The 23,783-nt window shown below is 42.6% G+C and overlaps 1 protein-coding gene across 4 annotated transcripts in view; it reads right to left on the bottom strand.

The window, feature by feature from the left end:
* Positions 1–23,783, bottom strand: part of WDR72 (WD repeat domain 72) — a 1,103,881-nt gene that overhangs the window by 695,260 nt on the left and 384,838 nt on the right. For all 4 annotated transcript variants that reach the window (XM_085644161.1, XM_085644164.1, XM_085644162.1 and 1 more), the window contains exons 8-10: positions 16,019–16,164; positions 15,566–15,662; positions 10,900–11,041 (exon numbers count right to left, since the gene is read on the bottom strand). In XM_085644161.1, the coding sequence (XP_085500287.1) occupies positions 10,900–11,041; positions 15,566–15,662; positions 16,019–16,164 (385 nt within the window). The remainder of the gene's footprint in view (positions 1–10,899; positions 11,042–15,565; positions 15,663–16,018; positions 16,165–23,783) is intronic.

The following is a 23,783-nucleotide window of genomic DNA, read 5'->3' as shown; positions in this document are numbered from 1 at the left end:
ATACCACCAGGACATGGTCCACTGATGATTCAATACCAACGTTTCTCGCCCCCCCCCTTTTCTCAACAGAGGGAGGGGCAGAGGCAGAAGAAGAGGAGGACCCAAGAACGTCCACTGGCAAGATCCAGAACAGATGGTTCTGAGGAGCAAGACGACAAAACCTTAGTAGTCAACCGTTCGTCCCGGACCTTGACCGAGGATGAATCCAAGCTCTTGGAGAAGGGCCTTGGTCCCGACCCCCAAGGGGGACCCTTTCAGACTTCATAAAGACCTTCACCAGCTTTTTCGAAAAATAAGGCTTAAGGCTTTCTTTCAAGGCAAACCTGAGACCCCTACCGTTGGGACCAGTCTGAAGACAAAAAATTGAAATTCACACCAACCGCTGCCATGACACCTCATGAGGTATTAACCTTTGAACAGGCTATCTTAAAAGATGTCCAGAATACTACCTACACACATCCCTTTAACAACCTTTCTAAGGAAGAGAGGAATTTACTCAAAATCATCACGGATGATCCAACCATCATTTTGAAGCCAGCCGACAAATGTAGGGCCATTGTCTTAATGGACATTGATACATACGACGCTGAATGTCTCCGCCAACTGTCGGATACCAAATACTACCGGCCGATAGATGAGGATCCTACGGCCTGCTTATCCTCCAGGATCATGAGCCTTACATCTGAGGCTGAGACAGAAGGATGGACCTCCGCTCAGGAAGCAGCCTCCCTCACTAAAGATGACCCACGTACCCCATATTTCTACACAGTTCCACAGATCCATAAGGGAGCTACACCACCACCAGGCCGACCCATTGTGTCTGGAATCGACTCTCTGCTGGAACCACTCAGCAAGTACTGCGACTTCTATCTACGTCCTTTAGTGAAAAAACACCAACATACCTCAGAGACACTATGGAAGATTTGAATTTGATTGAAAACTTTGCAGAACCAGCATCTATCAACTATCTCATGACTCTAGACGTACATCCTTCAGGACTAAACACTTAAAGTCTTAGAGAACGCCTTACAGAATGCTGACCCGTGGCCATATGAAACTCCAATTACGTTCATTTGTGACTGTGCCTCCCTAGCTCTTAAAGAGAACTTTTTTGCCTTCCAAAGACAACTATACCATAAAATTCAAGTCACCAGCATGGGAAGTACCTTTGCGCCGAGTCTGGCATGTTTATACATCGCTGACTTCGAAGAAAAATTCATCTTGTCAGAGAATAACCCACACAAGAACAATATCCTTCTGTGTCGTCGCTACATCGAAAATATAATCATGCTCTGGCAAGGGGATGACGAACAGTGTGGTACTTTCTTTGAATGGATCAACACCCTTGATCCCTTTCTAAAATTCACTGGCACTAAGTCACAGGAAAAAGTTCAGTTCCTAGACCTCCTTATAACACTACAGGACGACGTGCTCAAGATAACCAATTACAGAAAACCTACAGATAGAAACAGTCTTCTACTGTATGAGAGCCACCACCCTAAAGCATTGAAAAACAACTTACCGGTTGGGCAATTCCTGCGACTTCGCAGGAATTATAACACACTCACTGAGTTTGAGTCCCAGGCAGAGACACTACCCTAAGAAGATCATACAAGAGGCCCATAAGTCAGCAAGGAACAACCATAGGGAGGCCCTCTTGGAATTCAGAGAGAAATCTGAATCAGAAACACTAACATGTGTCACTACGTTTACACCAAGTTCAAACAAGATCCAAAAAATTATCAAAAGACACTGTAAGACCCTCGTGACAGGCAGTTTTAGCCCAGGCCCGCCCCCACTGTTCGCATTTAAACGTACACAAAATTTCAGGGACAACCTGGCCCATACCCGACTTACACCCACAATACAAAGACAAACCCCATTGTGGTTCCTACCTCCAGTAGAGGGACACTTCCCGTGTGGGACGTGCACAGTATGCCCTCAAACTTCAGCATCCAAACAGATCGACCTTGGATTAGACAGACCTTGGCTTCAAAAACACCATACTAACTGTAATACAAAAAATTGTATATACCTCAGTACTTGCCCTTGTTCCATGAGGTATGTGGGCATGACTACCAGCCCGGTCAAGACTCACATTGGGGAACACAAAAGTAAGTTTTGTTGTAGAAAAACTAACACTAGGCTTCAGAACCACTGCCTAGAGCAGAATCACTCCCCGATAGTCTACGTTGGACCTTAATTGAATCCAATCCCAACTGGTCCACACAAACACTATTTAGACAAGAACCACGGTGAGTCATCCGTTTAAAAAGCAACAGGGATGGGTTGAATGACGATATACCATGGGTAGAACTGGGCTAACAACACTGATTCTGCTTACTTATAGTTCTCCCCATACAGGATGTGAGTGAGATCCATTTTCATGACACCTTCCCGCTGTCACACCTCCCCGTTATCACTCCCTACTAGCAGAAGAATCTATCATGGGTTCTGTCTTAACCACCAATAACTCGTTTCCTGCTGGGATCTGTACTTATAACTTGTGCAGAATTCAGTTTTTTTCGTGCCAATGGTTACTAACACAAGGGTCTGAATGTTGTTTATTAAGATCCACTTGGACTATTGATAGCGCGCCATATATACCACTATTAAAGAATAATTATTCATTTCCTTTTCCAACATGGCGCTTCAAAGTAATTTGAACCGATACTTCCTGTTCTCACAAAGAGACGTATGAATAGGCTGATTAGGCATACAGTTCATGTATTACCCAACAGGAATACTAAAATCAACTTGTAAAGCCTTCTCATTTACTACTATAGGAATACATCGATTTCTGCTATTCGTTTATGATGTAACTTAAATAACTTTGCATACATATAGATTACTCAGGTGTAGAGACACCATTCCATCATGGCTGCCCTAGTCTGCAGTAATCTCGCTTGATGCAGATCACGTCAGGGGTCATGTCCATTCCACCAAGACCGTTCGCGGAAACCAGTCGGCTATAACTAGCACACAGCTTCTTTCAAATGTTACCGGCGATCCTGATCAGAAGGGCAGGTTTAGAGGCGGTCACGAGTAGGGGACACAGTAAGTAGACTCCACCTGCTCCTGCCAAGGTATACCTTTTATGCTCGATGACTATGAGCTAACGGAGTCATTTTTTCTCTCCCTTGCCTTCTTAGATCTGGTCTCCTCTGGTCTCCTCTCTCACCCGCAGCACTCGCCGGCGCGGCCATCCCGTACTGACAGAGGGGTAGGCGTTTCTCATTCTGCCATTCTACAACACCACGCCTCCACGTCCCACACTATGCACAGACTACTAATTTTATATGTATAAGTAAAATATTTTGGATTACCTCCTAATCAAACTAATTCATCCGCCATTAGGACACGCATGAATTCAGGTTTTTTGTGCGGTCACTATAGGGTGATTGAGATTAAGGTACTATCATAACTGCACTAATGCTGTTAGTAATTACCATTGTTGCTATTTTTTCATCTTTTGCTATGCCCAGTTGCCAACATGTCCATGTAGTACACGTTTATCTACTATTACTATAAGATGAGTAACAAATATATGGGCTAGTTATAAGGCGGGAACACGGTGATTCCACCATTAGTACTAACCCTTACTCTGTAGATAATCATAATTTTACACAGAAATGCCTGATTACTAACATCGCAGTTAGTTGCATAGTTGCAGAAAAGTTCTCGTGTTAGAGATGAATCACTACGAAACTTGAATCCATATTTTGGTTGATGATACTGTAACCCCAATTTATGTTTTGCACTGTGTAATTTCTTTGTGTTCTTCTTCTTCTTCAGGAACTAACTGAGCTATGCACAAAACAAAATACTGTTTTTTTTTTTAAATGCATGGTAGACATTTTTTGCAGCAGGCATATTAACCATCTGGGCTTCCTGAGATGACTCAAAGCTGCCACTGGACAAACCCCCTATCTCTCTGAAGCAGGTACATTAATCACTGGAGTTATCTTCACCCTTTTATTGCTGCCCAAAAGCTGCTGTTTATACAAGGAACTTTGCATTGCTTTTAAAACTGCTGCCTGCGGACCCCCTGGGAATGTGTCATGGACCCCTGGGGGTCCGTGGACCCCAGTTTGGGAACCACTGGAGTAGATGATTTGCATGAGGTGGTATTTGACACCAGATAGGTTGAAACAAATGTTCCCAAACACCTTCAATAGCTGTTGGTGATGTGAGGCACTTTCATGTGTTTTGGAGCTGTGTTAAAATCAATATATTTTGGAAGGAAGTGCTCAGCCACATTGACAGCATATTGCGAATACCTGTGACTCGATGCCTTGAAATCATATCACTGCAAGCTGGGCCCATGGGGCAGAATATGACACACTGTGATTAGGCATATGCTGGGGCAGCGAAGACGTTGATTGCTAGATTTTGGTAAAAGAAAGAACCCCCAGGACAGGCACTGCGTGTCATGGAATTATGGCATACTATGATATTGGAAAAACTGCATCACAATCTACAATGGCCTCAGAGAACTTTTGAAAAGACTTGGGGCATGGTTATTTTACATCATTACCTGTGCTATTAAACTTCCTGTCTAAACTGAGAGCTCTAGGCTCATTGAAACATGGGTCTGTGCACCAAGCCCCTGAATGGGTATGAATCAAGTCTGGCAGAATGCCCTTAGAGATCACTGTAAAGGCTGAGGCGACCGATTTGAGGGGTGGTGGATAATGGTTGGTCAGGAATTGACGGGGTTACGTTTGTTTATATTGAGGACTTTTGCCTGATATGTTATGTTCTTATTTTTAGGAAAGCACAATATATATGAGTGCACTTATAAGACTGCTATGTTATATAATGCTGAATGTAATGATTAGCAAGGAGCCAATGATTCAAGATGATATTGACTATATGTGCCACTGTAAAAAGAAGAGAAGATTCACCAGTGCCTCAGAAGAAGGAAAAAAGTCCTGTTGCTAGGAGAGGCAGCAGATGAAATGGAACTGTTTATATGTTGACTCCCCAATCAGAGCACCCATTTCTGAAACACCCTATTCCACCAGTAACGAACCATGCACTATCCTTTGTTTCCAACTCCAGCCTACTCATCAGTTCAATTGTAATATTTTGTAAGATGGGTGGGATGTTTTCCGAACTAGAGAACAGGACATTTATGCTAGTGGGAAAAGTTTGATTAGCTTTGCATATATAAAGTCTAAATGCACCAGACATTGAGGGTAACGGTGTTATTTGTTCTCACCCTTACCTGTGAGTCAACTGGAAAACAATCCTACGTCACAGTCTACAGCCCCAAATAGACTAACATGATTTTTTCAATTACCACATTATGTTTAATGGAATGTTTTTTTTCTGTTAAAACTCAAGAGCACTAGATTTGATTGTCTTCATTTTATGCCATGTCAGATTTTCTACATCTAACTCTAACCCTCTCATCAAGGGCTTTGGCAGTATTCATACACAATCTTACAGAATGTAGCAGCCGCTGTGTCTGTCGGTGAACTCCACTGGCGTTCCACAAATGTTAGAAGCCCCAACAGACAGACGCAGCAGCTGTTAAGTTCTATAAGATCGTGTATGAATATGATGAAAGGATACATAGGTTTATGATTTCAAGAGACCACTTTCACATCTTTTTGATTTTTAAGTAATTGATCAAAGGGGTCGTGCATCTTCACACAAATAATTTTTGTCCTGACTGAAACGTCAACATTTAACCCAATCTTCCCTTTAGTGATTGTTGAATTAACCTATGGAGATCCTAGTCCTGTGTATAGGACACACTGTTGTGAGACGGGAAGTTATACATTGATGACCAGTTAATCTTCATACAGCATAACTTCAATTTCTGTTATCGATGTATGGGAATATTTGTTGCAATGAACACCTAAGTTTGTGAATTTGGATATAAACAGAATAATGAAAGATATACCCCGCTATTTGAAATGTATTCCTCTTCACAAATATTTTGCATTTATTTCCTCAATTCATTTGTGATGTCATGGTGAGACATCCTATTCGGGATATAGATTGAAATAATTAGTTTTTGTTAAATATACCTTGTAGACATCCTTACCTGTTTAGTTGGCATTTTCTTACTTTAACCATTCTGTGCCTCTCTCTGTCCCTAGAATACATGTCTGGGTCAGGGTGATAGCTGGGATTTGTACATTTCCACTAGACAATCACACAAAGGGAGCGGAGGTGTGCCGTGCATACCTTGACAGCCAATCACCAGGCTGACATGTTTTCCTGAGATAGAGTGGAGGGAAGAGTTGATACATGCACCTGACTAGGTCTTTGCCTGTCCCCACAAAAATAACTGAATACCCCCTTGTAGTGTGTCTGGAGCCAGGGCCAGGAAGGGAGCAGTGTCTTGTGCACTACAAAGACCTTTCTTTGAAGTCTCCCTACTTTAAAGGCTAAAATGGGTATACGTACTGGACCTCTGACAACAGACACTCAGAACACTTCTGGACTGAGGACATTCTGCCAGGAAGAAGAGCTGTTGTGCTGTCAGGAGGGGCTTCCAATTTGCTGCTTGCTTTGCTGTGTTGGCCTGCTGCTTGCTGCTTCTTGCCTGGGAGCGAGAGGACTGGACTTTGCTCTCCACACTTCTAAGGTTCTCCAAGGGCTTGGTTGGGCTTGCCTCCTGCTACTGAAGTCTCATGGACAACAAAGACTTCACTTGCATCTTGCTACAAGTGCATGTGCTCCTCTTCTGTGAGTCCTACTCTGACAAGTTGTGCCAAATCCAGTCCAGGACCCTTGGAAGTGAGCATTGGTTCAAGAAATTGATGAATCGACTCCAAATCGTCATTTCAGAACCAGCGCATCCCTGCGAAATTGGGGCATCACTGCTGCCTGTTCTGAAGCAGATTCCCTGCTCGCTGAGTGCATGGCACATGGACCTCGACATACAATGCAGCCTCAACATTGCCACAGCTCCTCTGAAATGCCGCCGCTGCGCGAGTCTCGAGCACCGCAATACCGACATCCGTGGTACACCCGTCCTGATTTCAGCTTAGTCCAGGCCCTGCAATGCTTCCAACCGATCCATCGCCTTTAGCCCATGCGTGGAACTGATGCACTGCACTCCAAACCTCGATGCATCCTCAACGCTGCCTTCAGGAAACGAAGAACTTGCACCAGCAATGGGTGCACCATCTTCATTGTGCACAGCATCATCCCGAGCACTAGAGTCTCAACAACCTTGCACCGCCTTCAGGGACCGACACATCATTTGCATCTGTAACGCCTCACCTCCTCTGCGCACCACATTGTCTACAATTTGTAACGCATTTAAGGTACAGTGAGTGGATCTGCGTGACTCCTGTATCCGGCCCGCACTCCATCGTGGTTGGACTGAACTTTAGGAATTGCCCAAGTCAACCATGACCAGATAGCCCCAGTTGGAGCTATTGATTTTTAAGCATGGTATTTTGATTTAATCTTTAAATTCATATCTTGACTTGTGTAAGTTGGCTTTTTGTCGTTTTGGTCTCATTTTTCTCAGAAAAATATTGATTATTTTTCTTAACTGGTGTGGAGTACATTTGTGGTGTTTTTACTGTATTACTGTGTGTCAACAAATACTTGACACATTGCCTCTTTAGTTTAGTCTAACTGCTCTATGCCAAGCTACTGGAGGGTGAGCACAGGTGAACTTTTAGGGGCTTATTTACAAGTAAGGCTCCCGGTTTTCCGTTTTAACTGATTTTTACATATAAATACAGACAGAAAAATATTTTTCTTCCATCTTTATTTATACATAGAAACGGAATAATACGACCAAATTGGATTCTGAGACTTGTTCGACAATCCGTGCTCCAGCCCAGGGTTGCCTCCCCATGCCCCTCTTCCTGATTGCCCTGTATTCCTGCCCCCATTAACACCTGCTGGGCCATTCATCTTTGGTAGGTGCGGGAAATTATTTCCTAGGAGCGTTTTGCCTCTGACCTGCCCACCATAGCCCTGATGATGTGCAATCAGCTGATCCTTCAACATCTCCGCAGCTCTGGCTCTGTAGTGAGCGCTGCGCCAGCACAGCAGTCTGTTTTAGGTCACAGTTAAATGAAAATGTTGGGGTGGAGGTGAACTTGTATTTCACGGTTTGCACCACTACAGCAGTTCAACTTTGAGGAGGTGGGGGATGGTGTTAGTAGCGCGAGTGCTTGGCGCTAATGTAGGACTGGCAGAAAAGAGTGTGACCCAAAAGGTCAGAAAGACTGGTGGCATAAACACATTAGGGAAATTAGGCCGCATTAGCTTTGGGATACTTTCAGGCCTTAAATTGAAATTTATTTCTGAAATGAGAGTTCCCTGCTTCAGAGGAGGTAGTTTGCTCTCTCAGCTGTGGATAGTCATCACACACCACAGAGAGGAGCATGGAACGGACAATAAGGAGAATGAGGCATCCAATATCTGTAATATATGAAGAAAGTAGACAGCTCTTTCATGCCGTCTTTGGCCAGGTCACTGAAAGTGCACATGTGCACTCATCTAAATTCTAAATGTGTTTATCATGGCTAGTGAGGGTGTTTTCAATATTGTAACACAGCAACAGCTGATACTAATATTACTGCAAGTAATCTCCTTGACACCCTCCCAATTTCTCATATGTCAGGTCCTGTTTTGATCTAACAGAAAACATTTTTGTGAATGTTGCATGAAACATACACAACATTAGTCTTTCAAATGTCTGTAATAGACTCTCACACATTGTATTGTGTTTACTTAATTTGGAGCATATATACATATAGCTAAACCGATAACTGTGTGCACTGTCTTTTTAAATAAATGTGGAAAAATACTAGTTGCAGCGTCTTTTTTTTCTTGCGACAATAATAAATGCAGATATATACAGATAAAATGACAAAAAAATAAATATGGATAAATACAGACGGAAATGTTGACAAAATAAATACCATAAAACCGGGAGCCCTATTTACAAGCCACTTGTGCAGCCGATGCGTCACTTTTAACACAGGGAAAAAGTGATATACGGGAGGTGTATGGGGCTTGCAAATAAGCCCCTTGGTGTGTAGAACACTAATCCTAACTAGAGTGGTAGTCCCTACTTAAACAGAGTGCACACCTCTACCAAACAGAGACCCCATTTTTAAAAATGACTATTTTTTAAAAGAGCTAATTAACACCTTAATATTCTGTCCTCTTCAGTGGAATTTTCTGAATACTAATCACAGACACTCTAAACCAATAATTTATATTGCACTACATGCTTATGGGTTAAAGAGACCATCTGCTAAATGATGTCACATTTTGTCTCAAAACCTAAGCAGACATCATCAAAACGCAACATTTTAGATGCTCATTGTTGTCCATTGGTATTTCTCTCTACCAGGTACCACATCACTATGTTTTTCTTTTCATTCTACGGTCTCTTTAAACCAGACATTGGACTCTCTTGGTCAAATATAAGATATGACAAAATTGATTTTAATTCACTTATTATAATCAAACCAATTAATTCACAGGATAGATGTATTTTATTCTGTGTGTATTTTCATATTTAATGCACTGATAACGTATGATGGCAACTATGGTTCTTAGCCAATGAGCTGAGATTAATTTATTATATTCCTATGCAAAAACTTTTTTGCAAAAATACATGAAAAACAGAAGCCCCTCATGCTCTAAGAAAATATGGATCTCAAGGGTAAGATCAAAACATTCCAAATAAGAAAATTAAACTCAGAAAACTATAGACTAAGAAGGTTCCCGTGAAATACATTTTTGAAACTTTACTTTTCTGGGCCTTATAGCAGCCCTGGTGTGCATCTCATTGAGTATGTTATGACAATCAGAAAGCCAGGTAATTGGACAATATAAATCTCTGTGCAGCATATTATGGACGTTCACTGTGGCTATGCTCAAACATACATGCATAGTGTGCTTTAAAACAAATGCAGCTGATACAGCCTAGGTCATTGTCGGTGTATAATCCAAGCTCTGGGACAGTTTTGAATTTAAATCAACAATGGAAGAGTGTGTCCATCAGGTATGAACAAGTGCTGAAAGATGTAAAAAACGTGAATCACTATGTTTTAAAAGAACCCTCACTCACCAACCTAGTTGGTGACATGCTTCATCATTGGGTTCCCACCGGAGAGACCGAATGTCTCCCCGGTGTGCTACGACGCCTGAAGTACAGCTTGACCATTTTGATCACTTTGCACCAGATTTAGGACGTAGCTGGCCCAATTATCACCAGTTTTCTAACGTCCACCACATTGTTTTTAATTGTGTCCGGTTTACCACTATTAAAATTACTTATTGGTTCAAACTGTGACATATTTTAACCTACACTATCACCATTTGCACTGCATCCACACACAAAAAACCAGCTCCACTGTACTTCAGGCGTCGCAGCACACCGGGGAGACATTCGGTCTCTCCGGTGGGAACCCAATGATGAAGCATGTCACCAACTAGGTTGGTGAGTGAGTAAGACATAGTGATTCACGTTTTTTACATCTTTCAGCACTTGTTCATACCTGATGGACACACTCTTCCATTGTTGATTTATACCAGCCCTGGGGGACTAAGAGTGGCTCCAAAAAACTCCCTCCCTCTCTTGTTGTTAATTCACAGTTTTGAATTTTACAACCCACACAAGGACCACTTCAAGCATCCATCAAGGACTAAACTGAAGTCTTACTGCTCTATTGCAACGTTTACATTTGTACACAAAATATACACTTTCCCACGAATCTCTAAATAAGATGGATGGGTGATCGTTTTTATAGAGTTTTTCGAGGCAATGTGCCGATAAAAAAAACCCACACATTTGAAAAATGACTTTTTAGATACCATTCACAAAATGTCTTTTTCAACAAAGCTCATTTAACAGTTGAATAAATAATTCGTTTTCTAAATGTTCAAAATCTTTTTTACCTTTCGGGGATCCATCAAATGTGGATACTGGGACATCAGGTATGTGCCAGAAACTGATTCTTCCGGATGTTCCTCCAGCATATAGAATTTTATAAAAAGGTTCCTTTCTTTCATTCAAAAAGCCCATTGCACAGGAAAACCCCTGCAAACAATAACAGATTGCCTATATAAACAGAGGAATATAATATCATACGGCATTCCTAAAACCCCACCGTTGGATTAATGGTGGATGCTGGATTCCCCATCAACCAAAGAGTGGTTCCATCTCTCTATTGGTATTTAGGGAAGTGCATGGTCTCCAACAATGAAACTTCAAGTAACTCTGCCGCCGGAAACATTTGCTCAACATCCCATCCATTAAAAGTCTTTTGTCAATGTCCATCAGACAGTCCAACCCACTAAGGGTGGCTTTTCTGACCTACCTTGCTCCTGTTCGGGACCACCAGTTAATGCCAAACACAAAAATATAATCTGCACTCTTTGGAAGAAAACACCCAGCGGGTCAGGGCCATTTTTTTTTTGTTTTTCAATAACGAACTACCAAGTTGGCAGTTCATTTATGAAAAACAAAGTACTTTGCCAAGTGGGAACAGTACAAATGGTAAACACTTGACAAAGGTCCAGTACCTTTAGCTGAGCTGCAGTGGTGGTTGCACTCAAGGCACAGTGATCACAACCTGGCTTGCGGGTATCTCTGAGTATTGGGGACGGTCCACTTCCAAGGGAGCTGTCGGCTATCCCTATGCTGACTCGGCATTCCCCCAAGCTCTAATTCAGAATAGAAGTGTTCATAGACCTCATAACATAACAGTTTATAAATATATATTTATATATATATATATATATATATATATATATATATATATATATATATATATATATATATATATATATTCACTGAAAAAACCATAGGTTTCACACATGTTATAGTTAGCGGAAATTTTACTGATAAAAAACCAATGAAATTGCCCCGTTATAGTTAGTGCTGGCAACTATAACTCACGCGACCGCAATCCTCTGCTGATGCTAATACTGTATTTAGACACTTATTTGCCCATGTCTTCTTCCATACATTTTTAGCTATACATATATTACAAATATTTTTTTTTATAAAGACACATATGTCATCAGCAGAAGATTGCGGTCGCGTGAGTTATAGTTGCCAGCACTAACTATAACGGGGCAATTTCATTGGTTTTTTATCAGTAAAATTTCCGCTAACTATAACATGTGTGAAACCTATGGTTTTTTCAGTGAATTTGCAAGGTTTTTTAAATGCTAATTCCTAACTATAACGTGTGTGAAACCTATGGTTTTTTCAGTGAATTTGTACGGTTTTTTAAATGCTAAGTTACTTTACGCCATTCGAGGCGTGCGCGCCCACTTAACGCAGTGCGTTCCGTGCACGGTTTTTATCAACTTTAATAAGCCCTGTACATTTGGTGGCCTTCGGCCACCAAAAGCACAGGGGGTGGGGTCAATGTGGATAGTGTTTTTTTTATTTCGATTTTATAATTTCATGTTGCCAAAATATAGTTTTTTTACTGATGTAATAAGCCCTGTACATTTGGTGGCCTACGGCCACCAAAAGCACAGGGGGTGGGGTAAGTGTGGATAGTGTTTTTTTTATTTCTATTTTTTACCGTACGCTTACGGTAAGCGTACGGTAAGCGTACTCGGCGAAATTGCCGAAAAAAAAATAAAACCGTTTTTGCTCTTGGGGGATGTTTGGGGACTCCCTCAACATGACTATGTGGGAGGGAGTTGTCAAAACAGCCCCGTAACATGTTTTTGGGCATCATGTTTGATAAATAACACTCAGTGCGAGAGACAAAATGGCGGACGCCGCTTCCTGGTTTCGGCCGATTCGAATGTTTACTAAGATCTAAGAGCCAATCAGAATCGCGCTCGCGCACGCCACCGTACGCGTACGGTAAGCGTACGGTAAGCGTACCGTAAGCGGGCTCTGATATATATATTGATTTAAAGGCTATTTTCTCAGAATCTACTGAACAGATTTACACCAAACCTACAAAAGGCACTTCCTTGACATAGGGACTACCTCTCTGCCAAATTTCTAGTAATTCTGTTCAGCCGTTCGGGCTGTAGCTCTGTCTAAAGGTCCTATGGAAAAATGCATGGGAAAAACGCGTTTTGGGACCCCCCTTTTATCTCAGCCCCCGCTTGACGAATCCCCCCGAGACTTTCAGGGTAGGAGCGGAGCGTAGCGCCCCACCTATTTTGAGAAATTCGCGAGGATTCATCGACCGGCGCCAAAGTTATTCAAAATAGAATGTTGCGGATTTCCTATGGAAAAGGGGTCCTAACTATAACTACCTACTGGCGACCGCCAGTAGGTAATATATATATATATATATATATATATATATATTCCACTACGTTCTTCGTCGGTTTCCCGCTCTCAACACAGCGGGTGCTCCAGCCGCGAGGACGAAACTCGCTTATCCATATCAGCCACAGTTCAAAAACGCTGCGCACTCCGGCCATTATTCTGATTAATTTATTTTAATTCTTTGCAAACACGATCAACTGACAAACGCGTTTCAGCCTCCTGGCCTTCGTCAATGTCAGTCATTCCCTGCATGCACTTTCTATTTAACCATTTACTCTCTCATTGGTTAACGACAGGGACTGAAATCACAAACATAAAAAATAAAAATAGAAAACGGTCTTTAGAATCCAGTCACTTGTTTGGGGAAGATGTCAGCCATTTTAACACAATACTATATATGAGTAGACAGTACTGTTATTTTTATACATTCTTATTTTAACCCCAAGGTTCAACATAACATTTAATACGAAAATCCAATACAATTTCATCAAAATATAGTTAATCAAAAAATGCAATTAATTAATGCCATGTACAAGTTCTTCTTAGCTTATTATGCTAAATAGCATGCCCTAAATCTTATGTTGTGCCATGATTTATACCTCCAATTGGAGTTGGCTTGTTCCTACCACTGTCATGTTGCCCCTGTCAATATGGGTTTTAAATGAAGCTCTGTATGAGCCTATCTTTACTCTTTCTGGGTCATGTTTATATTTTCTGTCTGCTTTATTTTAGTTTTGTTTTTGACTTTCCTCCCCACTTCATTGCTGCTATTCAAGGGACAGTACATTTTACATGCTGTTACGTTCACTTATCCAATAAAGGACCACAATTCCTCTTCCTGGTTTAGCCCCCCGGAGTCCTAGTGCGCAAATCCACTATGAGTTTAGCCTCAAGCTGCCTAAGAAGTTTCACTCTATCTCCTCCTCTTTCTACTGGCAGGAAATGGTCCATACAGTAGTACATCAACTTTTCACTCCTAGCTTCGTGCACTACCCTAGCAAGTAAATGTTGTGTTTCTAGGAACATTAAATAATAAGGAATATCTGGGGATTTCTTTTTTAAATGCCATTTGAAACATTATATTTTATAGATGTTGCATCATAAGCTAACTAATAAATCCCGTCGACCAATAAGAAATAAATCATCTGGATGTTAAATTGAAGGTAATTGCTTTACTTAATGTCTCACACAGACATAATTTCATTTAAGCATTACATTTCCTAAATAATTTTTGTCCTGAATTTTCCTCTCTTCCTCCTTTAAGATCAACCTTTTTGCACGAGTATTTCATTGGAGAGCAGTTGCTTGAGAGACATTTTTGGGAAAAACCCAGCAGGCTCATTTAATATTATTTTCAATAATTATGAAATCACTAAGTTATGTGATTAGTCAACTATGGGCCAAACACGTTTATTGGGTTAGAAGTAAACTTGTGATATGTATAAGGGAAAATCTCAGGAAATTAGGACTCTGGAGATGTCAAAATATTCGTTTTGGTAACTGTTTCACAAGTAAGCTGAACAACATAGGCTCTTGAATGTGTATATCATGGGTATAGTAACTTGTACTATTTTTCTTGTAACAATTTACTTGGAGACCAAGCGTTTTCTGTCATAGTGTTGTAAATTTTAGTTGATTGCCTTTAGGTCCATAGGAATGAATGGAGTAGTATTAACTGATAGCGATTACCTAACCACAATTGCGTATCTTTAGGAATCTCTATTAGGTAATCGCTATTTTCTTACATTCCATTTTGCATTCCTTAAATAGCGATTACCTAAAATTTGCAATTTAAGAAATACAAAATTGATTTTTGATACATGTGGTCCAAAATGACTATCTTCACACAAAGTTATATATTCTACACGGAAGGGATAAAAAGTAAACCACTTTGCCAAGTAGTAAGATTTCCTGACGCATTGAAAGTAGCCACAGTTTCTCAGGGACAAACTATAGAAAAGCAAAAAGCTTTGAAGGAAAACTCCATTTAATTTGTTCCATGGTGGTTTTGCTCTTCATTGGTTTCCAGTGATATTGGTGTTTAAGAATTAAAAAGCTCAAACTCTAGAGCAAAGCTGACGCTCAAGCTGGTCCCACTCCAAAACATTTGAAAGAAATTAGAATGAAATATTTTACATTTTGTATCCCGCAAATATTCCAGGAAACTATGGGGAGAGAAGAAAAAATTGTTAGGTGTAGACTTCGGCCCACACGATCAGGCCAGCACAATTCGACTACATTGTAAAAAGGAACTACAGAACATTTGGCAACCAAGCTTTTATGTACCGTGGGTTGTGTAGCTCATTGTGTTACCTCGTGTCCACCCATGCCTGTGGAGCAGAGCAGATGAGGAGAAATTGTTTCTTTCAGTATCCGTCCGTCAGCAGGGTGCGCGCTTTTGGAAAGTCCGCTACATAAAGGAAATGAAAAACAAGCTTTAGAAATTCTTCTTTTGAAAATGGTTGCAGAGAAAAGGATTCGGTGGCCTTAAAGTTGATTAGGTCAGTAACTCATTACAAGTGACTTGTAAAATGGAATCAGAGCGCCAGCTGCCAGGGTCCCGCGTGGTCAATGCCGGCCTCCCACCCCTGCTGTTCTCAACAAAGGTGCCCGGCTGCCGCACTCCGGCTAAATCTGGCGGCGCCACAGTCGTTCTGTTCTGGGTTTTGATCATGTGTGACATGCAGTGATTTCCTATAATGAACCCACCCGCAACGGTTCATCCTGTACCTGCACTCGCGGCCTCCTCCTCCCATCTGGGCCCACCTGTTAAGCAGCTGGTAGATGAAACTGCTGCAGTCCTCGGTCCAGATAATGAGGCGGTTTGCCGCCAGGAACTCTCCCCCCGCAAACTGCCGGCCGCGCTCGCAGGGCTCCGCGCACAGCAGCGAGAAGTCACAGTAGTCGTAGACCTGGAGGAACAAGGACACAGACCAGAAAAAAACGCCATCTATAGTAGTAGTTTGCGTACATACAACCACAACAGCAGAAAGTGGATGAAAAGAAAGGCACGATGCTATTCTGAGCAAAACACACCACGAGTCACACATAAAATGTGTCAATTTAACTGCATAACACGGGTACTTGTAGCATACGCCGCCTTTGCTCGTTTGACAGGATACAGTTGTTTATAGTTACCCAGCTCAGTGGTACTCGTTTTATCAACCACACAAGGATGAAACACTGAGCGGTCCCACTCCATGAGCAGGGAATCAAACACAGACCCCTGACATGGGCAGGTTAGTGCTCTGAGCCGCCACACCTGGATCCGATGAACAGTATCACGGCCTTTTGTGAACGAAAATCACTCAAGTTTAAAGAGGGTGGGAGGGTTTTAAGAATGGGGCCTACGTTAAAGCAATGAGTTGGGTAAAGTGGCGAACACTGAAGAAATTCATAAAAAAGGCAACAAAAAAGTAGAAATGAGGGTACATCTCTCCGAGCACTGGAGGGTATTACTTGTTTCCCCACAGATCCCTTCTGATGTAAGTTTGGGCACAGGGATTCTATAAAATGCATCAAAATAGCACCCAAGCAGTAAACGAAATGCTGTTTTCATGACAAGGTTGGATACACGTTATGAATTGTATCTATTTAACAATTTTTATAGGGGTCCTGCACTAACTGAAGTGTTGCGATTCTTTATAATAGATCACATTAAGAATTTTCAATACACACATACAATTAGAAACAGACAGCTCGATATTCACTAAGGAAATGGGTGAAGATGGGCATCGCATAAATTGTTATTTAAGACAAATGCTGAAGAGATTATATTTTATGTTTTCTGACCGACGTAAGAGACAGTTTAGTTTTTATATCAGCCAGAAGAGATTTGAATGTAACTTGTATTTCAAAGGTTAAAGAATGTAAAATATGATTTATCAGGGTGATATCTTCAAACTTTCTTGTTTTGAAGAACCGTCCAACTGTGGGTTATAAAACGGACCTTAGAGGGGTGAACTTGAACTCGAGCATGTTTGCCTCAACAGCATTGCCAAGGTCCTTAGGCAGGCGACAGAAAAGGCTTATTTTTTATTTCAAGAATAGAGGTGGGTGAGAGTGCACCTGCACAAAAATTCCTCCAAATGGATGGGCAAAGTTCCTCAAGTTAGCATTAACGTTGTAGTTTCCTTTTCCCGTCAATTAGAGAGTGAAATATTTTTGAACAGCGCTATTGCATATTGTTGGTGGTAAATAAGGGAGTGCTTAGTGCAAACACCTTTGACCACCATATTATGAAAAGAAAGTTTTGGTGGTGGTAATGTGTGGCAAGAATATGTGTGTACATGTGTTGTGCTGCAATGTGTTGGATGCGATGTGTTTAGTTATATTTGTGCGGTTTTATTTATGTGCTTCACTATTTGTGCTATAGTTGTGTTGTACCGTAGTTGCTGTTCTGTTTAGTTTTGCTTTGCCCTATTGAATTTTTCACTTTTGTTATTTTGCTTTGTGTTGTGTCATTGGGAGAAATGCCCCTTTTTGCGTAGTCACCCCCTATATTTTACTCAATTTAATTGTTGGTTTGTAGATTGTGCACACTGGGGCACTGCTGTACCATGCCTGGTGTATGTGCTCTGCTCCCTAAAACATGTAGAAATTGGCAACTACCTTATTGGTGTATTTAACTTCCCAATAAGACCATAGTATGTGGGGCAGAAATACAATAATTGCAAGAAAAGGCAAATGTTGCTTGTGGACTGCAGCACTAGTGTGACAAGGACAAAACACAGCTTCAGGCCTACCATTGTAGCCGGACTGCTGTAGTGTAAAACCTGCAGAGCAACCTGTTTAAATAACCCTTTTTGACAGGTAAAACGCTCTTATTTAAATATTATTATATCACTCTTACGTAGACCTGTAGTTCACAAGGTAAGATGCACAGTATTTAAAAGTGGGATTTGTAGAATGTTTTTGTTTTCAGCACCCTAGTTTGGGACATGTAGAAAATCAATGCTACCATGTCCGTACAGTGACAAGGCTCTAAAAGCTGTTTTTACTGTGGCACGCCTAGAAAACCAGAGTACATACTAACATATCAATACTGTAGCTCAGGAACGAGACCAGCTAGAAAAATAATTAAACCTCTATATGAATAGTTAGTAAAAATCCAATTCAATGGTGAAAGTAGATTTTTAACAAATATTAAGGAAAAGTAATTTTCAGAAAGCTACCATTCACCTGCCTGAACTGTAAGATGGCTAATTAGCACAAGCCTCTGTGCGATCTCAGCCTGTGCTCAAGCCTGGGAATAGATGTAAATGAGGTGTGAAATGCCTCCCATGAGCAAACAATAGGATGACCTCAATGGGCAATAGTGACTTTCTCTGAACTTCACAGAATATTCAGAGTGGGGGCTGTAGGCATCCTGTGATACCACACTGTAAAATCCTGCTGAACAGGTCTGTTAAGCCACTTTCAATACTTAAGCACTTGAAAGGGAGACAGAGAACAAGATGGCAAGACAATTTTTGTATATCCCTGTTTGGCTGCTGAAGGACCCTGGTTTTATCCTATCAGATTTCTGTCTCTGCATTTACTGTGAGTACAGTGACCACTTCAAACTGAATTTTAGCGTTAGATGTAGGAGGACACTAAGATTACAATATTACTCTCCCTGCTCAAACCCACAGCCTCAGAGCCCAACTTTAGTGTGGTCCAAGACCTTCACTATTTTGGATCGGTCTGGAAGCATTGGATTTTCAGGCTGTTTACAGTAATGCAAATAGGAACTACAACAAATGTATGTAGCCAGTGCATGGGAACCCTTTTTACTGAATTGGCAGAATCCCTCAAGAAGTACATTTTTTTCAAAATCTTTAACTTACAGATATTTTTTAGACCAATCTACTTAGTGTATCCAATCAGGGATCCAGTTCGGTTGGCCTCAAATTGTACCTAGGTCCGGGTCTACCACTTGCATGGACTACTATTGGTGCTTTGAAATGTTTGCTACTATTTTCACTTAATTCTTTAAAAAATAATATCTACAGTTCACCTAATTGGATTTTTGTCATTTTTCTCATAACATTTTTCTCTATTTATCTAAGTAGGCTTGTATTTTTTCTTGCTATGAGTTTTGACTTTATTAGTATCTTGAAACATAACTTCATTGCCCTAAATTAAGCCTATCTACTTTGTGACTTAGTGAGCAGAGGTAGCACACATCTAGGAATGCCTTCCTTTGTCTTCCTAGACAGCTTGGCTCCAAACCCAGTGGGAGGGAGGAGCTGCCCCAGAACTGGGTTATAGTGGCCACAAGGGAGGGTTTACCCATTATCATAATCTACCAAGGAATTCTGTTACTAGATAGTAAAGTGAGGAGGGGGATAAGCTGTTGATCGGTCATTGCTAATCAACTGGTCTGGAGGGGGGACCGGTCGATCAGAAGCAAGAGCCCTCACACATGCAGATGGGTGGCATGCTTCATAATTTCACAGATTCTGATGCACTGAGGGGTCATGTGTGCTGGACCTTACAGTGCCCTCCCTGACCCTCCTTGCTCTCTTTGCCCATTATCATAGCAACACTTTTGGGTGGGCACTGGGAGCTCTGGCCAGGGGAAGAAGGATTCTGCAATTGTGGATTTAGGTGAGGAAGGGAACTGTAATATAGGTTACAGTAAGACACACTGGAAGTGCTGCAAATATGGGCAGGGTCACCCCTTGGAATATTCCCCCTATTGGTTAGTTTTAGACCTGGCACCCCCGGTGTGGTTTCCTCAGACTTTTTGCAGTCAGGCTCCTCTTTCTACTGTTTTTGCTGGCTTTAGGAATCGGGGTATTTTACCACTGCTAATCAGTGCTAAAGTGTATGTGCTCGATACTTATAACATGGCAACATTGCCTTATCCACAATTAGCATACTTGATTTACTTATACGTCCCCAGTAAAGTGCACTACATGTGCCCAGGGCCTTTGTATTAAGTGCTACTAGTGGACCCGCACCACTGATTGTGCCACCCACTAGAGTAGACTTTTAAACATGTCTCAGGCCTGTACCTGCAGGGCCTGTGTGTGCAGTTTTAAAATGCAATGTCGACCTAGCAAGGCCCAACTCTCCTTTCTATTGTATAGAAGTCAGCCCTAAGGTAGCCTCTGGACAGCCCATGGGCAGGGTACAGTGCATTTAAAAAGTAGTGCATGTACTTTTACGTTTTACATGTTCTGGTAGTGAAATACTCTTAAATTAATTTTCACTACTACAAGCCCCATCTTTCTCATAGGATAACATTTGGATTGTGTTAGACCTGGCTTTTCCAGCGGATTTATCCCCAGACATTTTGCTTTTTGGCCTACTGTTTTTGACCCTGTTTTGGTTGGTTTTATGACTCGGGGCACTTTACCACTGCTGATCAGTGCTAAAGTGCATATGCTCTCTGTGTAAATTGGTGTCATGGATTAGTGTTTCCATAATTGGCTTCTTTGATTTACTACTAAGTCCCTAGTACAGTGCACTGTGTGTGCCCAGGGCCTGTAAATCAAATGCTGCTAGTCGGCTTGCAGCACTGATTGTGCCACCCACACAAGATTTGCTATTGCAGTGAATGTGTGCAGCCTAGACATAGGAGGACTGCCATGTCAACCTGGCAGGTGTACCCACTTGCCAGGCCCTAACCTTCCCTTTTCTTACATGTGAGTCACCTCTAAGGTAGGCCCACGGTACCCCTGTGGGCAGAGTGCAGTGTATGAAAAGGTAGGACATACCCTGATGTGTGTGGCATGTCCTGATAGTGAAATACTGCCAATTTCGTTTTTCACTATTGAAAAGGCTATCTGTCCCATAGGATAGAATGAGAAGTTTACTTATAACATCTTATAAATAGACAAGTTAGAAAGGTAAAGTTTAGTATGCCTGAACTCAGAATATAAAGACGCATAATTTAGTAAGGATGATTGGTACATTCTGTGTTTGAAAATACCACTTTTAGAAAGTGGGTATTTTCTTGCTTAGCCATCCGGTGTGCCTCTGCTAGGTTTGTGTATTCACTGTCCGGCTTTGGAGTGATGGGGCTGGGGATGTGCATTCTGTTCATGCCGCCACTTGGGGGGGTTGAGGTGTGTCCTCCGTTTCCAGGGCTGGGCTGAATAGACCTGGGCAGCATTCAGAGTAGGGGGAGGAGATTTCTTTCACATCTGAAAGGGCCTGCTCTGCCTTGGACAATGCTGTCTCCACCTTCTGCTGGGCCGCTGCACCAGATAGGACAGAACTGGTTTTGGCTGGGCAAAGAGGTTCTCTGCCACCAGAGAACAAAGAATTTTGTACCATAACAATTGGGGCCCAGACCCCTGAATTTTAGATTACTTTTGGAATTCAAGAGGAACTTCTGCCAAGGAGAAGAGCTGGGAGAAGCTGCAGGAGAAGTACTGCCCCTTTGCTGTGTGCTGTCTGGGATTAGCCTGCAGTACCTGTTTCTGCTAAGGAGAGGAACTGTGTGTGTATCCTGCTTGAAATATTATCTGCAAGGGTTTGAGGTAGAGCTTGCCCCCTGTTCAAGAAGTCTCAGGAACAGCAAAGACTTCACCATCCTTCTGAGCACCGTCTCTGGAACCGCTGGTTTCAGTCGCCGCAGAAGGAAAGAGGAGCCGACTCTGTCACCGAGTCTGTCACTGTTTCCGTCTCCTGAATCCACCGCAGAAAGCACCGCTGCACTTCCTTGGTCTCACAGATGCCACTGTGCAACCGTCACCGAGCCATTGCTTGCACCGTGTCCTGTGGGCACCGCACTCCGCACCGCCTCACTTCACCGACACCGTCGATGCCTGACCAGATCATCAACCGGCTCCTTCACCGCACCGTGAACTGCCAGCACCACATTGAGCACCACCTCACTCTGCATTATAAGCCTTGATCTCACCCACGCTGCTGGATGACCGCCACGAAGCCGCTGCTTTCACTGCCCCGTGAGGGTACCGCACACTGCACCGCTTTCACTTCACATCGCAACCGCGATGGTTGCCCTGCTGACTCGTACCAAAGGGATCGGCCGCAATGAGAAAGGTACTGTCTATAAGTCTGTAAATGCTTTAGTTGGCCCGTACCAACGCTGTCGGCTGGAGCTGCTAGGCTCTTTCGCTTTCAGCCCTGGACAGAGCTACCGACTCGGAAGAACTGTGTGTTTTCAGCTATTCTTGCAAATTGAAGGTTATCTTGAAAAGTAACTATTTTTACAGTATTGTATGTTGGATGTCAGATTTGGTCTTGTTGGTTTAGATAACGTATTGCTTATTTTTCTAACCTGGTGTGGTGTCCGTTTGTAGTGTTTTCACTGTGTTACTGTATGCCTGCAAAAATGCTTTACACACTGCCTCTGAGATAAGCCTGTCTGCTTGTGCCAAGCTACCAAGGGGATAAGCAGGGGTTCTCTTAGAAGTGTATCCCCCTTACCCTGACTAGGAAGAAGGATCCCTACTTGGACAAAGGTGCAAACCAATGCCAACTAGAGACCTCCATTTCTAACAGATTGCCATATTACATCTTAGAAGTATAATTTCCAATTGGGAAGAGATGGGACCCCACATTTGATGTCTCTGAATACACGTCGGGGGGGGGTGACAGCTGGCTTTATGCATTCCCTCTAGAAAGCCACACACAAAGGGAGCTTATGCTTGACTGACGGGCCGGCAACATCCTTATGGACCATCCTGGGGAGGATGGAAGGGATGAAGCTGACACACCTGAAAGGGCTGTCCCCACACAAAGGACTCCATACCCCATAAAGTGCATCTGGAGCCAGGTGAAGGAAAGGCAGGGACTTGTGCACTTTAAAGGCATCTCTTTGAAGTCTCCCCAACTTCAAAGGCCTGACTGGGTATAAGTACTGGACCCTCTAACACCACCAACTGAGGACATTCTATAAGCAAGAAGGACTGCTGTGCTCCTGGAGGGACTGCCACTCTGCTGGACTGCTTCGTTGTGCTAGCCTGCTGCCTACTTGTCTCTTGCCTGGGAGTGAGAAGGACTGGATATGCACCTCTCCATCCTAGAACCTAAGTATCTCCATGGGCTTGTTGCCTTGCCTCCTGCACTGAAGTCTCAAGGTTGTCTAACACTTCTCTTCAACTTACAAACAGCCCCTGGACTTTGATTGCTGCAAGACTTGATCTGCCAAGTGGTACCAACGCAGTCCTGGATGGTCAGGAGGACTGGCTGAGGTTGTTGGGTCACTCTGGCTCGGGGCACCGGGAGCAGAGTGTTGGGGACTCACGGAATCAGCCGGAGTCAGAGTCGGTGTTATTTGAGCAAGTCCGGTGCTCACAGGAGACAGAGTCTATTTGGTTTCAAAGGCAGTGGGGTTCTCCTGGTTTTTGAGGACTGCTGGCTGCAGGACACACCAAGGTTTTGGAGGAGAACCCTTGTAAGTGCTGCAGCTGCCAGAACCCATGCATCAACACAGTGCACCAATTATAACTAGCACATCGTGCTGTTGTGGGAACCAGATCGACTCATCGCACTTGGAATCACTGCATCGCCTCCAGAACTGCTGCTTCGGAACCAATGTATTGCCGCCACTGCACGGGGAAGATCGACG

This window comes from Triturus cristatus, chromosome 3_1 (assembly GCF_964204655.1).
Source record: "Triturus cristatus chromosome 3_1, aTriCri1.1, whole genome shotgun sequence".
NCBI lineage: Eukaryota > Metazoa > Chordata > Amphibia > Caudata > Salamandridae > Triturus > Triturus cristatus.
The sequence above is the reverse complement of the archived record's forward strand: the minus strand, read 5'-3'. Positions and strand labels throughout refer to the sequence as shown.